The sequence below is a fragment of the Argiope bruennichi genome, chromosome 4 (assembly GCF_947563725.1).
Source record: "Argiope bruennichi chromosome 4, qqArgBrue1.1, whole genome shotgun sequence".
Taxonomy (NCBI): Eukaryota; Metazoa; Arthropoda; class Arachnida; order Araneae; family Araneidae; genus Argiope; species Argiope bruennichi.
The window spans coordinates 86,342,739-86,357,203 of record NC_079154.1 but is presented as its reverse complement, the minus strand read 5'-3'; the positions used below and the strand labels follow the sequence as shown (position 1 = coordinate 86,357,203).

General features: G+C 28.3%; 1 protein-coding gene across 2 annotated transcripts in view; it reads right to left on the bottom strand.

Moving 5' to 3' along the window:
• Positions 1 to 14,465, bottom strand: part of LOC129965610 (nephrin-like) — a 327,045-nt gene that overhangs the window by 60,568 nt on the left and 252,012 nt on the right. For both annotated transcript variants that reach the window (XM_056079653.1, XM_056079654.1), the window contains one exon: positions 4,747 to 4,950. In XM_056079653.1, the coding sequence (XP_055935628.1) occupies positions 4,747 to 4,950 (204 nt within the window). The remainder of the gene's footprint in view (positions 1 to 4,746; positions 4,951 to 14,465) is intronic.

Sequence of the window (14,465 nt, the reverse complement as noted above, 5' to 3'; positions counted from 1 at the left end):
TCGAAATCGTGATAATACACCTGGAGTGTGAAACTATTCATTTTTCTTTTGAAAACTTCATTTTTTTTTTTATCATAAAACGCATGAATAAGGTGCCTGAAATTTCTTACAAAATTAAAACATTTTAAATTATAATCATAATATTCATACTTTTTTCACTATATAAATTCTTATGGTACTCATTAGGCAATTGTACAGCACGCAAGCCAATTTATATAAGTCTGCTTCTTTTCAAATCTTGCCATAGAAAATACATTAGATGTAATTCTTATACAATAATTGAATTATTGTACAATAATTGAAATATTGAAATACAATATTATAAATATTGCCTTTTCAAGGTTATACTAAGAGAAATTGTGTTTATTTCATTTTATACTAAAATTGTCTTTATTTAAATATATTTTGCTATATATAAATTTGAATCTTTCTTTCGTTGTTATTAGATATCCTACCTTAATAATATCTATCTTCGTCTTAATATTCAAATTAAATATGGTCTACATAAAATATTGAAATTCATTTCCGATAGGCGTGTTAATATGATGCGACAAAGTGTATGTGTGTCTACTGGCATTCAATAAACCAGTTATGAAATTTGCCACATATATATTACCTTGGGGAGTAAAAACTTGTATTTCTGAGTGATTTTTTTTTTAAATTTTAATTAATTATATTTAAAAGAATTTTAGATATCACCTTTAAAACTTTCCAAAATATTGCAGCTCAAAACTGAATATCGCCATATTTCAAAATTAAAAATTTTCCTTTAAATTACATATATTTAATAGTGATGCAATGTTTTTCTGATTTTTGTCAGTTTATCAAAAATATATTTTTTGTCTGATTTCCAACATGCATTACATTATATTGTTGCCTCTAAATACATTTTTTTTCTTTCTTCTATTAAATATTTAATATAGTTATTACTGATTTCCCATTTAAAAGTTGAAGAAGAAGAATGCTATTTAAATATAATCAACTTCCATGATAAATAAAATGCCAAATTATAATCATGCACTTTGGAATATCAATGAATCTGATATAAAAATTTTAATTAGAGCTATGATGTCATGAGACTGGTTTAGATTGGGAATATCATGTACGCAATGAACAGAGCCTATGAAAGACAACGCCGCTTCAATATCTTACAGTTTGAGGGAATCATAAATATGAAGTTATTTAATTAAAATAAAATGAATCCAATATTCCCGACAAACCGCCAGTTCGGCAAAAGGTACTGTTTTCTAATAAAATAAGAATCCTTTCACTTCTTTCACAGTCTTTTATTGCAAAGACTCAGCTAATTTCATTATATTACACAACCTTTTACAAACGAATCAAAATTACTTATGCTCACAAAAGAGTCAATATTTGGAATACCGAGTTTCATTTAGGATTTTTTTTTTTTTTGTAATATTGTTCTTCTTCGGAGCAAATATTTAGATATGAATCATGTATTATTTACATATGAATAATTTCCAATATTAACTACATGTGAGCTAGTCATTTAAATAAGAAAATATGAATACACTTAGTTAACATATTATTCTAAACAATCTGCTATATTACAGTGTTCATTTTACAGTTTACATATCATTATTTATATTTTTGAACTGACACTCAGTTTTACCATTGTGAAATCGGGTCCTATTGACGCTATATGAGAGCAGATAGAAAATATCTAATATTTAGTTATAAAAATACTTTTTTTTTCAAGAAAGACACTTATATAAACAAAATTAAAAGCAAAACGTTATCCAAATTCAAAATTTGATCAAAATAGCTAAAGCCATTTCCGAGATACACAAAATAAATTTGTACATACATACAAGAATTGCTCGTTTAAAGTTATAATATTATTTATCTGAAATCAACTAAAAGTTACTTTATTTAAAATCTTTTATTAAATATGCTTAATTCTTTAAAACCCATTGTTGATCTCTAAATTTAATTGGCGTACAATTCCTACGATAATTGTATAAATTCAGTTTCATAATCAGTATTCAGTAACAAGTCAAAATAATGATTGAAATAAAACAAAGAAAAAGACGTCTCTTAAGCTCCAACCACCCATTTTAATCTTATTAGAATTCTTGTTGTGGAAAAACTGTCAAAACCGTTTTTTCTCTTTTACATCCTGATCCTTGACAAGAGAAAGCCACTTTCTGTTCTGCTATTCTTTTTTTTTTTTCTTTACTCTTCGCTGTCTCCTTCACGATTTTTGCTTTATGTTCTCTTGCTTCTTTGCTTTTCTTCCAGCGTTTGCCCACAAGGATGCATTGAGGGACTGTCATTTTGTGCCATTCTTCTTTCTTTTACAATCAGGGCTCAAGTAGACAATGTAGAAATGGATTGCTGAAGAGTGAGTTGTTTTTTTTTTCTGCATTTTTTTTTCTCTTGCACTTAGCTATTTTCTATCACGTAACTTGAAAATACTTCCTCTCTAGGGGTGTTAGTTTTAAAGTTCTGGATTTTCTCAAGAGATTATAGTTTTGTACACGTTCTTTGTTCGAACAATTTACGAAAAGTGTTATAAAACAAGAGAATTATTTTTTAGAGATTTGTGTAGCTTAAAAGTAAAAAAAATAGGTTTCTCAAGGGATAATGTTAAAATGCGATTGAGTTAGCAGCGAAATACTTTTCGTGACAGTACACATAGTTCAAATAATATATCATAATTCCAATAATGCATCCTGAAGAATTATATTTATTAGAGGATACATAAAACTATAATCTTAAAACATAAAAGGCTTTTCTAAATATATAATATTTATTAAAATGAATACAAAAATTGTATTATTTAATCGTAGTTGATAGCTCGAACTATATAGTCAAATCATTTCCGCTTAGTTGGAAAATAATAATTGTTGTTGTACTTTGTTTTTCAAAACATACAGGAAATCTGACCTGAATATAGATATTTAAATCATTAAAGAAGGAAAAAATAATTGCAATGAATGGGAAAAAATGGAGGCAAACAGCCCTACTTAGCCTCACATATCCAGGTCATAGAGATCTCTATGAATTATTGCAAGATTCTATTGCAATGTATCTGTGGGCAGATACAAAATTTCGAATTGTTTGCATTTATTAATCAAATTTTAAAACCATATTAAGAGAAGGGACATAAAAAAATCGATATAATGATTTTGACGCCAACAGTAGTTAATAGCCTATGGTGACGATTGAGTGAAAAAGAGGAAGAATTATACTAGTATACCCCAAGTATCAGTACCATTACAACGCCATTGGCAAATTACTAGAGTAGGTGATTTTCCCATTCACTATATGGTTTGAAATGATAGAAGAGAATTTATTTCACAAACAGCAAGAGTCGTCTACTCTCTCCTGCTCTTTGCGAAAACTATTGTCACAAATTCTCTAATAAATATGTTATTCTCTCTCGATATTTTATTTAGAACTTAGTTAAGGATGTAAATGCCATGGATGCTTAGATTTGTAGATTAGATTAGATGAATTTGTAGATTAGATTAGTAAAATTTGTAGATTTAGGTTAGATTAGATGAATTTGTAGATTAGATTAGTAAAATTTGTAGATTTAGGTTAGATTAGATGAATTTGTAGATTAGATTAGTAAAATTTGTAGATTTAGGTTAGATTAGATGAATTTGTAGATTAGATTTAGATTAGATTAGATGAATTTGTAGATTAGATTTAGATTAGATTAGATGAATTTGTAGATTAGATTTAGATTAGATTAGATAAATTTGTAGATTAGATTTAGATTAGATTAGATAAATTTGTAGATTAGATTTAGGTTAGATTAGATAAATTTGTAGATTAGATTTAGATTAGATTAGATACATTTGTAGATTAGATTTAGATTAGATTAGATGAATGCTTAGATTGTAGACTTTCTTGTACACGTAATATAAAGAATGACCGTCTGTCTGTGACAAAGATAACTCTAAAATGCTTTGCAATAGGTGGTTGAAATTTGGCATTCCTTCTTTACACAAAAGTTGCAGATTTTTGTAAAATTTGGAATAAAATGAATTCAGTGGAAATCCATCTGTCTACCTGTTCGAATATAAGTTAACACGATAACTGCAAAACGAAGAAAGCTGGATAGATAAAACACATTTCTGTACACACATTAAACATATATGGTGTAGACTAATTATATTTTTTCTGGCCTATTGAATCTAAAATTTGGCATAATAGTTTGGTCACAAGATCATGTGATAAATTTAATTTATTTATGCCTTTGTGTTTTTCTCAATTAATATTTCAGGAAATATTATCCAATCAATGAACTAAATTTTCTATAGTTGTTGATTTGGTCTAAAATAATTAAATTCAATACTTCATATAAATTAGTGAATTTTAAAAATAGAAAAGTAGAATATGTTCCGTTCAAAATGAAATATTGTTTACACATTTCCGTTTATTTATTACCATTTGGAATATTCTGATATGTTAAAAACAATTAATAGATCTGCATGATAGCTTAAATTTCTTAATTTTTTTTTCAATAAAGTTCCACAGGCCAAAACGATATTAATAAAGTTCATTTTCTTTCAAAGCATTTCCCAATTGGAACTACGTGTTTATCACCGAAGATTTGAAAAACAGCTATTAGATCAAGATCAGGAGGGGAAATATTGTATATTCTGTAATAATACGAAATAAACACATGCGCATATTATATGTAAGAAAATGAAAATGTCAATATATATATTATTTTATATGTATTAAATATTTTCGAATAAATATACTTACAATTTATGTCAATGGTAACGGATGCTGATACTGGTACGGTGAGATTTGTGTTGGTTGCTTGACAAGAATATGTCACCAATAGGTCACTCCTGTGTAATTTGTGAAGGGCAAGCTCGTTCCTTACATACCCTTGGCTTGTCTGAGAAAAGGTATCGTCGATTAAAACTGATTCTCTCCACCATGTAACGGTAGGATGTGGAATACCTGAAACATAGAAGAAATAAAAAAAAAAAGTATTATTTAAAAAGCATAAGTAGTAAGCATTTAATACATTCTTCAATATGCTATATAACTAATATCGTTCAATTTTTTTTCTTTAAAATCGGATATAATATTCTTCCTAATATAATAGTGAAAAATGTTCCTGAATTTCAACCCAGAATGCCTTCAAGAAGTCATTCGTTCTATCTTTATCGATTACAGCGCATTTACCGATTCAGAAATTTCAAAGGTACAATATGGAGAAATCTTACAAGTATTTTGAGATAAATTTACATTATTTTTGAAAATCTAAGTTAATAAAATAAATTTTATGTCGTGTAAAACTTTTTTAACAAATTTAGTTACAATAATGAATAATTAAGTATAGTTATAATAATCTGTACGTAATTAAGTATAGTTATAATTATACGATAGGATGAACCTGCTATTCGTTACAAATTTTACTAAATTGTGGAATTAAACAGCCTCATTTTCCACACTAACCCCATAAGAGGTTCTTTCGTCCCCAGGGAGGAAAGAACTTGGTCCGAAACCATTACTAAACTCGTAGGAGAACTGAAGACCTATTCACCTATCCACTAACTTTTTATTCTACACTCCGGAAGGGGGATCGAAATTAAAGGAAGTTCAACAGTTTTATATTTAAAACAATACTGTTTCATTTATCATCATGCAGAATATATGAATCCAATCATACACATTAGAAACAAAAGTGAATCAAATAAAACAATCTGAAATACAGAAAAATATCTAGATTTTCAGATCTATTGCAGTCAGTTACCAAAAAAGAAATTATTTTTCAAGTCAGCAAAGCAAATACTTATTAAGAATTGCTTAGAATAATTTAAGACTGGATTGTGTTACTAAGAACACGGGATATGTAGATTGTGTAAATTGCTTGCAACAGATTCAAATATCTATTCTGTCGGACGTTATTAATTTTCTGGAAATTTAAGATATATTCATAATTTTCTCAAAAAAGAAAAATGCTGGTCGTATCTGTTTGCTGTTCTGACTTTTGTATGATGATATTGTGGTGACGCTTTATAAGACAGATAACAGCTACGAGACATGAGTAATTACTTTTGTCTTGTGGTCATGTTACGCGGTTACGAACCATAAGGTTACGAGTTCGATCCTCGCTTATCGCCAACAGCAACAATGTAATTCCACATTGTTTACTATCTGTTCAGGATTTGGGAATGACCGTACAAGTGTTATAATATAAATGTCATTATAGTTATAATAAAAAGATCTGAAATCACCATAATTTCTGTCTCGCATTTTTTTTATGCCACATATCGTGTATGTAAAATATCGATTATAATTCAGTAAATATGAAAACACATTTATACGACTCTTTTAGTATATTTATGTTATTAAATAACATGTTACTGTGCAAATTTCAATATTTTTGTAATAAAATGATCTGCAAACATCATGATTTCTCCTCCCATTTTTTATGACAAATATCGGGCATGGTAAATATCTATTTTTATAACTCAGTAAACAAGTATATTATGGATGCAGGGATTTATATCACTCTTTTAGAATATTTATGCCATGAAATGAGACGTCACTACGTTTTTTTATTGTTTCATATACTGTATAAAATTCATAATCAGTATCAAACCAGTATTATACAAACCCTGTGCACTCGTTAATACACAGTTAATTATTTTGCATGAAATATAGTTAATAATAAGTCTTTAATAAAACTAAAAATTGAGATTCTTTTTAAATAAATAATTAGGAATAAATTGAAACTCTTTTTTTTCATGTCTTTTCACTAGAACTAGAAAATAATTTCCAATATTTTATAATTCTTATCAAACAGCAGAAGGATTTGAGATCATAAGAAATGATCATCCAAACCAAACAATATAGAATACTGAAAGATATTCAAAGCTTAAAACAGAAAAAGTATGCAATGAGTAGAATATATCAATGTCTTTCATAAATTGATTAATCTGGAATGCGAAATGAGAGCAACAACGAAAAAATCATACATCAAGAAATAATAAATCTTTAGCTGTGTATTTACATTAGCAGGATTAGTTTTATCAATCTGTATTTCAAAATATAAATCTATCTCATTTAATTTTGATTTCCATCTCTTAATGATTCAGAAATGGGATCATATATCACTAAATGACTTTTTTTTCTTCAAAATCATAAATCACTGCTGGAGTTTTATTAAGTTAGAATTTAATTTATGAAATCAGTTCTTATTCCTCAAATAGAAATCACTTAAATACTGCAAAAAAATAAACATCATATTAAATCACTGAAAGTTTAAAAAAAAATAGTTATACTGAATCTAATTACCTTAAAGTTTTATTTCTTCTAAAAAGAATTAAATACTAAGTGTGTTAACTAAATCTCCAAATGATACTATTCTGCTTTGCATTTAATTTTTGTTCTCAGTGGTATTATGATGTCATGGTACAATTTTCCATTAGAAAGGTTCGTATACACAATGAACAGAAAATATGCAAAATTGCTCAAATAAAACGCTTTTAATGCCTAACAATTTATTGCCTTTATAGACATAATTACATTGAACGATTTTAAACTGAAATAAAGTATAACTGATATCTCTTGCAAACCTGTTAGTCATTAAAGGCGAACAACACAATTATTACATAAAGCAAATGTTTTTATATATTTATCTCATATCTTTATCAGTTTGGACTAATGATGAAATAGTGAAACCTTATAAGTTCGGCTTAATTATTTATTCAGAAAATAATAGATGCTGTTATAACACATTAAAAAAATTCAAAATGTTAATTATCACGATGTAGAAATCACCTTTATTATGAATTTCCCCATAAAATATAAATTTTTATAAATTATGTATAAAATAAAAATGTGTACTAAATTTGTAAAAAATGTATAATATAAAAATATAATAGTTTATATATTTATAATAAGAAATATGTCCATGAAATGATTTTATATATAAGAAAGAGATTTAAAACATAGCACTAGAACTTGTATCAAATTTAAATTAAATTGTTGGATATTATTTTAAACATGCATTTATCCACAAATGTTCAAATAATCAGTATTAAAAACAATGTCTTAATTAGCTAAGTCTTAATTCTAATTCCCTTCATCTTTTCATGAAAGCTCTTCTAAAGAAGTTACATAATTATGTATTTAATTATTATGTAAAATAATTATGTTTTATATTAATTATTATGTATTTATCAAATATGTAATTATGTAATTAATAATCATGTATCATATAATTATGTAAAAATAGTCACTTTAAAGAAAAAGCAATTAAAACATTTTCTGTATTCCTATTGACCAGGTTTATCCATAATTTTGTGGAAGTCAAATAAATGAACAAATCTGATTTTTGGTCCAATAACTTTTGATACGAAACAGAAATAACAAAAAGCAGAAATTCTCAAAAGTTAAAAAAGAAATCCGAATTTTCATTGATTAACTTAAATTAAATGTATTTTTTATTGGACATATCCAAATCAATTTTTGGCACACGCGTCATATCCGTGTGGAGCTCATTACAGTATCGCAATTACCTAGTTAATTTTACAACGAGGACTTCACAGTCCGTCGAGCCAAAAGATACTTTTCGACGGGAAATAACCAATTGGAAGCAATCCAAAGATTATCGAATAAGTTAATGATATTACGCAAATACGAAGAAGATCTTTCTTAAAGGAATTTCCTTCCATAGCCTATCTGGCACGCAGCAAAATTATTGAAGAAGTCTTCCGGTACCTCCGAACAGTGTCCACATATTCCATGTCCACCATGTGTTTCGGGTAGATTAATTTCCACCCCTCCGACATCCTTGGATAATGTCTCGTCCATAGTAGAAGACATCTTAGGTTCCAAATTAAACTTTCCTCGCTCTGAGATGATTGATTCTTAATTAGGAGGGGGGAGGAGAAAATATTGATTTCCGGTTGAGAAGTCCCGGAGCAGACACGCGATTCTACTATGCTTCGATTCTCCAGGAAATAAAGTTCTCGCGGATGACTGGAATTCCTGTCGGATAGGTACTAAGCTGAGTGGCTTAAATATGCTGCATGATGATCAAGGATAATCAGCCTAAAGAAGAAATTAAAATTTGGGAATTATCTTATTCATTGAGTATTTGGCTCCACGAATTTTCTATGGATTATAGGCAGTTCCGTAGATAGATTTTAAGGCAGAGCAAAACTCATCAATTGAGTTCAGTATGGAGAAGCGACTTCATCTTTTAATTGGATATATAAAATTATTTTATTAATCCCAGTTGATTTTTAGTGGATATTCTTTCGGCAATTGATGTTTCTAAAAATGAGCCACTTATCAATTTTATACTAACCCTTTGCAGTCATATTAAGTTTCTACATAGACATTGCTCTGGTCATATTTATACATTACCACTATTCTTATTTAGTTCTATTTAACTAATACTGGAAATTCCTAATTGCATCATTATTCGTTTCACAGAAACCATGGAACTATCAGAATTGTTGGTACAAATATATTCAAAAGATCCATTATCACTTTTGATAATAAAGCCAATATTCAAAAAGTCAAAATCAAACTCGTCGTTGCTACTTTCAGTTGCATGGCGCAACTCTATCGGTAATTTTCTTTCAATAAGGTTCGAATTTTAAAATATTCTAAGACGTCAAAAGGTGTAATTTAACTTTACCGGTCATAAATCCCCAATCAAGTGACAACAGTGCTTTGTCGTTGCGGTCGTGCGTCAGTGGAAAGTGACAAGACGGAACTGGTCGAAACTCGCTCTCTGTGAAATGCGAGCATATGCTTCGTCAGTTAAGCATCAACAATTGAGAAATTGAAATAACCAGTGATGTATCATAGCTTTCTACTCAATTACTAATTCCTTGAGCTTAAAATGAACAAAGATAATTTTATAAATTTCGATAGTGCAAGTGGCAGTGAATGCTTTAAAAACATTTCTCAAATGGATTTTGATTCTAGTGATGAGACTAACAATAACATAATAAGATGAAACTACGCGTTATGGAAACGCAAGCAATAATAGCGAATAAAGGCAGATTAGATGGAACGCTAAATATCTTGAAATTCGATGCTAAATGAAAACATAAAGACAACTTAGCATTTTCTATTCAAGTTGCTTGTAAGAAGAAAAATAACAGTATATTTCTATGAAACATATAGAATCATTCCTTTATGTTGGAATTTATTTCAAAAAATATCATACAATAAAAACTTATAAATAATTATTTAAAACTCGTATATATGTGTATTTTTTTCAAAAAAATAATTGATTTCTAAAAAAATAAATATTATTTTTATAATACTGAAATTGTTTCACGTATTAACCGAATCAACTACAACCTAATAAGAATCAAGTATATAAACCTAGCTTCCGATATGCGTTAATAACGCAAAATATTATTGTCAATTCTATGCATTTTCGAAGCTTTTCGATTTAACATAATGTATCATCAATATGGTTCTTTACTGCAATAATTGATAGCAGTCATATGACTGAAAGTGTAGAAACGCTATTTGTTTGCTAAGAATTTACAGTGGCTCCCAAAATTGAGTATACACTATACTCTTTCTTCTTTAATTTTATTGTTTTTGATCTTAACATTCCTATTTATGGCTAATATTTATAAGAACGACAAAATATACATTAACAAAAGTATTAGGCTAAAAAACAAAACGGGGAAATCAATAATATTTTTATTACAGTAATTTTTATGTCAAAGTTACAAATTCCAAAGTCACAAAATTGAGTATACACCTTATAAAATATGCGACTTTACTACTATTATTTATTTTCAAATGAATAAGTAAAATAGTTTTGTTACTTTAATTGACAATCATTGATTTCCAAGCGAAAGCAAACGTTTTGGTTATCATAATGAGCTCCAGAAATGAGACAAATGTTGAAATTCGGAAACTAGTTATTCGATTGACTGAAGATGATAAATCTCTACGAGAAATTGCAAGTAAATTCAATGCAGTCACGGATGCGTTCAAAAAATTATCCAGAAGTATAAAATGTATAGCCAAATTGTTAGTAGACCTGGAAGAGGAAGAAAAGAAATCCTCAGTGTCACGACCAAGAGAAGAGTTATTCGAGAGGTAGCAAACAATCCTAAGGTGAATGCTACAAAAATTGCTACATTTACTTCAAGAGCAATTGGAAAGTGTGCTTCTGCAGAAACAATTCAAAGAGTAATCTGAAAAGCAAATTATAATGGTCGCGTAGCCAGAACAAAACCATTCATTTCCAAAGTAAATGGAGAGAAAAGAATTTCAATTGCTAAAAATCATATTTCAAAACCTCCGGACTTCTGGAATCAAGTAATATTCAGTGATGAAGTAAGTTCAATGTTTTTGGTAGTGATGGTCGATGTTATATTTGGAGAAAGCCCAATTCTGAACTTCTTCCTAAAGACACCAATGCTTCTGTCAAGCATGGAGGTGGTTCTAGCTGTATGGGGCTGTGTGTCTGCAAAATTAGTGGGAAATTTAATTTTCATTGAGGGAATCATGGACAAAATCAAATATTTGGATATATTGAAGAACAATTTAAAACAAAGTGCCCAGAATTTGGGTTTAGGGTCAAGTTTTCTATTTCAACAAGATAATGACCCGAAGCATACAGCTAAAATAATTAAGTTATGATTGTAAATTGCAATTGCACACCCCTCCTCAATCTCCAGATCTCAATGTGATTGAAAATTTGTGGGCACAATTAGGAAAATCAGTTCAAAAACACAATATTAGGGGCAAGGAACACTTAAAAAGAGTATTACAAGAAGAATGGTCGAAAATATCCGGCGAAACAACTCAAATTCTTGTCAACTCAATGCCACACCGTTTACAAGCTGTTCTAAATGCAAAAGGATATGCAACAAAATATTAATTTATCTTTTTCTCTTTTTGTTGATAGATTTTGCTAGATGTATACTCAATTTTGTGACTTTGGAATTTGTAACTTTGACAGAAAAATCACTGTAATAAAAATATTATTGATTTCTCCGTTTTGTTTTTTAGCCTAATACTTTTGTTAATGTATATTTTGTCGCTCTTATAAATATTAGCCATAAATAGGAATGTTAAGATCAAAAACAATAAAATTAAAGAAGAAAGAGTATAGTGTATACTCAATTTTGGGAGCCACTGTATATACAACTGGAACAGTAAAGAGGTTTTGGTGGCTGGTGGTGGCTTCAATAATAAGGGAAATCACTACAGCAATCTAACATTAAGGTACCACATATGATTTATTAAATGAATTTTTAGATATAAAATTAGATAATTATACATAAAAAAGATCCATCTCCGAATAATCTGTACTAATCATGAAATTTTTAGATAAAATCTTATTCCACTTTAAAATATAAATATATATACTATACCATTACACAACAAGTGAAAAGCATACGAAAAAGAGATATTCTTAAAATACTTAAAAGTTATTTTAATTAACAAGTAGGATTTACCAAAACTGTTCTTTAAATTGATAATTCAAGAACCAAAACGCAGAATACTATTTATTTCCTGCCGGTTAAACAAACGGAAATGGAATAAAAGAATGAAGAAATAACAACTAAACCGCAAGTAACTAATTAGATGGATTTAAAATGAAATGGAGTGTTTTAGATAGATAATAAATGAATTTGCAAGTCTCTGTCCTCTTCCCTTTCCCTGGTACTAAAGAGTTTTACAATGCTTCCAAGACTTCCTGTTCTTTTGCATATGTTGCTTGGAAAGAAACCACATTGATTTCCGCTTCTTTGTCATAAATTAGAGAGTCCCAGCTCTGTAAGAGGTAATGTACACAGAATTAAAATGCGTCCAATTCGGTGGCTTTCAGAAGTCATTAAATCGTAATAATTGGCAATTAGCTAAAACAAACATTAAACCGTTGGATAGATTTCCTCAACGCTGATGCGGGTCCCTAATTATGCTCCGTTCCAATGCAAGACTGATATTTGCTTTAGAAGGGAAAAAAATCCATTACACGATCACTAGAAGAAAGGTTTGTCATACAGACCGGGAGAAAGTAATGCACTGAAACAGAAGTTGTTGTTCGAATTAGTACCATTCTTTCCAAGGAAAAGGATCTAGAAGAATACGATTGAAAGGATTTTCATTCATTGTTGTAGTTTGTTATATTTTGAAAGAAATCTTAGTCTTGATTTAATTAAGGAAGTAATGAAAGTGTATTTAACAGCATTATTCTTTGAATTAATTCGAAGATCAGAAATTATGAATAGAAAATTTTAAGGAAATACTTCGTATGCAGTGTTAAGATGAATTATTATTTACTTAAGAAAGACCTGTTAAAAATTCATTTCAGAAAAGAATAAATATTTTTACTGCATATCAAATGTAATTTTTTTCTAATTAATTGTGAAAATTAACTCCAAAAGCGAAAATATTTATATTTAATGGATCTCCTTTTCATTTCGTATAAATTATTGTTATTTCTAAATCGCAGCATTATTTGGAATCAGAGTCAAATAGTGACGATAGCATACTGGTTTCAATATATTCTTCTATGTCAGTAATAAGTACTGACGATAAATATTTTATAACAGACCAGAGTTACACATTTCTTGCAATCGAGAATAGAATCGGCAAAATCGAAACTTTATCAAGCCAACTGGTTTTTTAATTTTTTCTATGTATCATCACAACATGACAAAGACAGATTAGAAATAATTATTATATTTTACCAGCATAAGATAGCGAAAGAGTGTTATACAAGATAAAACAGGAAGTGAAGATTTCAGAAGTAATTGAAAAATCCATTGATCATTTTTACCTAATACAAAATGATCAATGGATCATTTGAAATTGATCCATTGATCATTGAATCATTTGATCATTTTAAAAAATAAAGTTATGCTGTTGTACTTAAATTTATATATTTTTTTATGAACAGAATGTAGTTATGAGCAATTAAGTAAATTATATTTATTTTTTCAAAAAGTGACAACGCTTAGTTAAAATAATAAAAACTTCAACAATAGATCAAAGCGTTGATTGAAAGGACAGATGCCTAATTAAAGAAGATTATGTTATTATTATAGATTATGTTATTATTCTACTATGAAAACCAAATAGTTTTCATATTTAAATCATAATATAGTTGACCATGCAGTTTTAGAATAGTTTTTTAAATTTATGCTTTAAAGCACCTCATAATGCACATGCGAACTCATAAACTGTGTTACCTAATTAATTTGCCTGTCTTCTACAAAAGGAAAAATTAAGCTTTATTCATTCAAAAAGCAGCTAAGCAAAGATATTACAAAAACTTAATGCAAAATGTTCATTATTAGAATGAATTTAGAATTAAAGATTTTACAGACTAAAATTTTAAATTTTTAAAAATATTTTAATTGAATTGTTTACTCTCTTTGCATAAAGAACTACTAAAAAATTGCCTCTTTCGAAAATGCAATTTATTAAATTAGAAGTCGTTGTCAATTTTAGAGATAATTTCT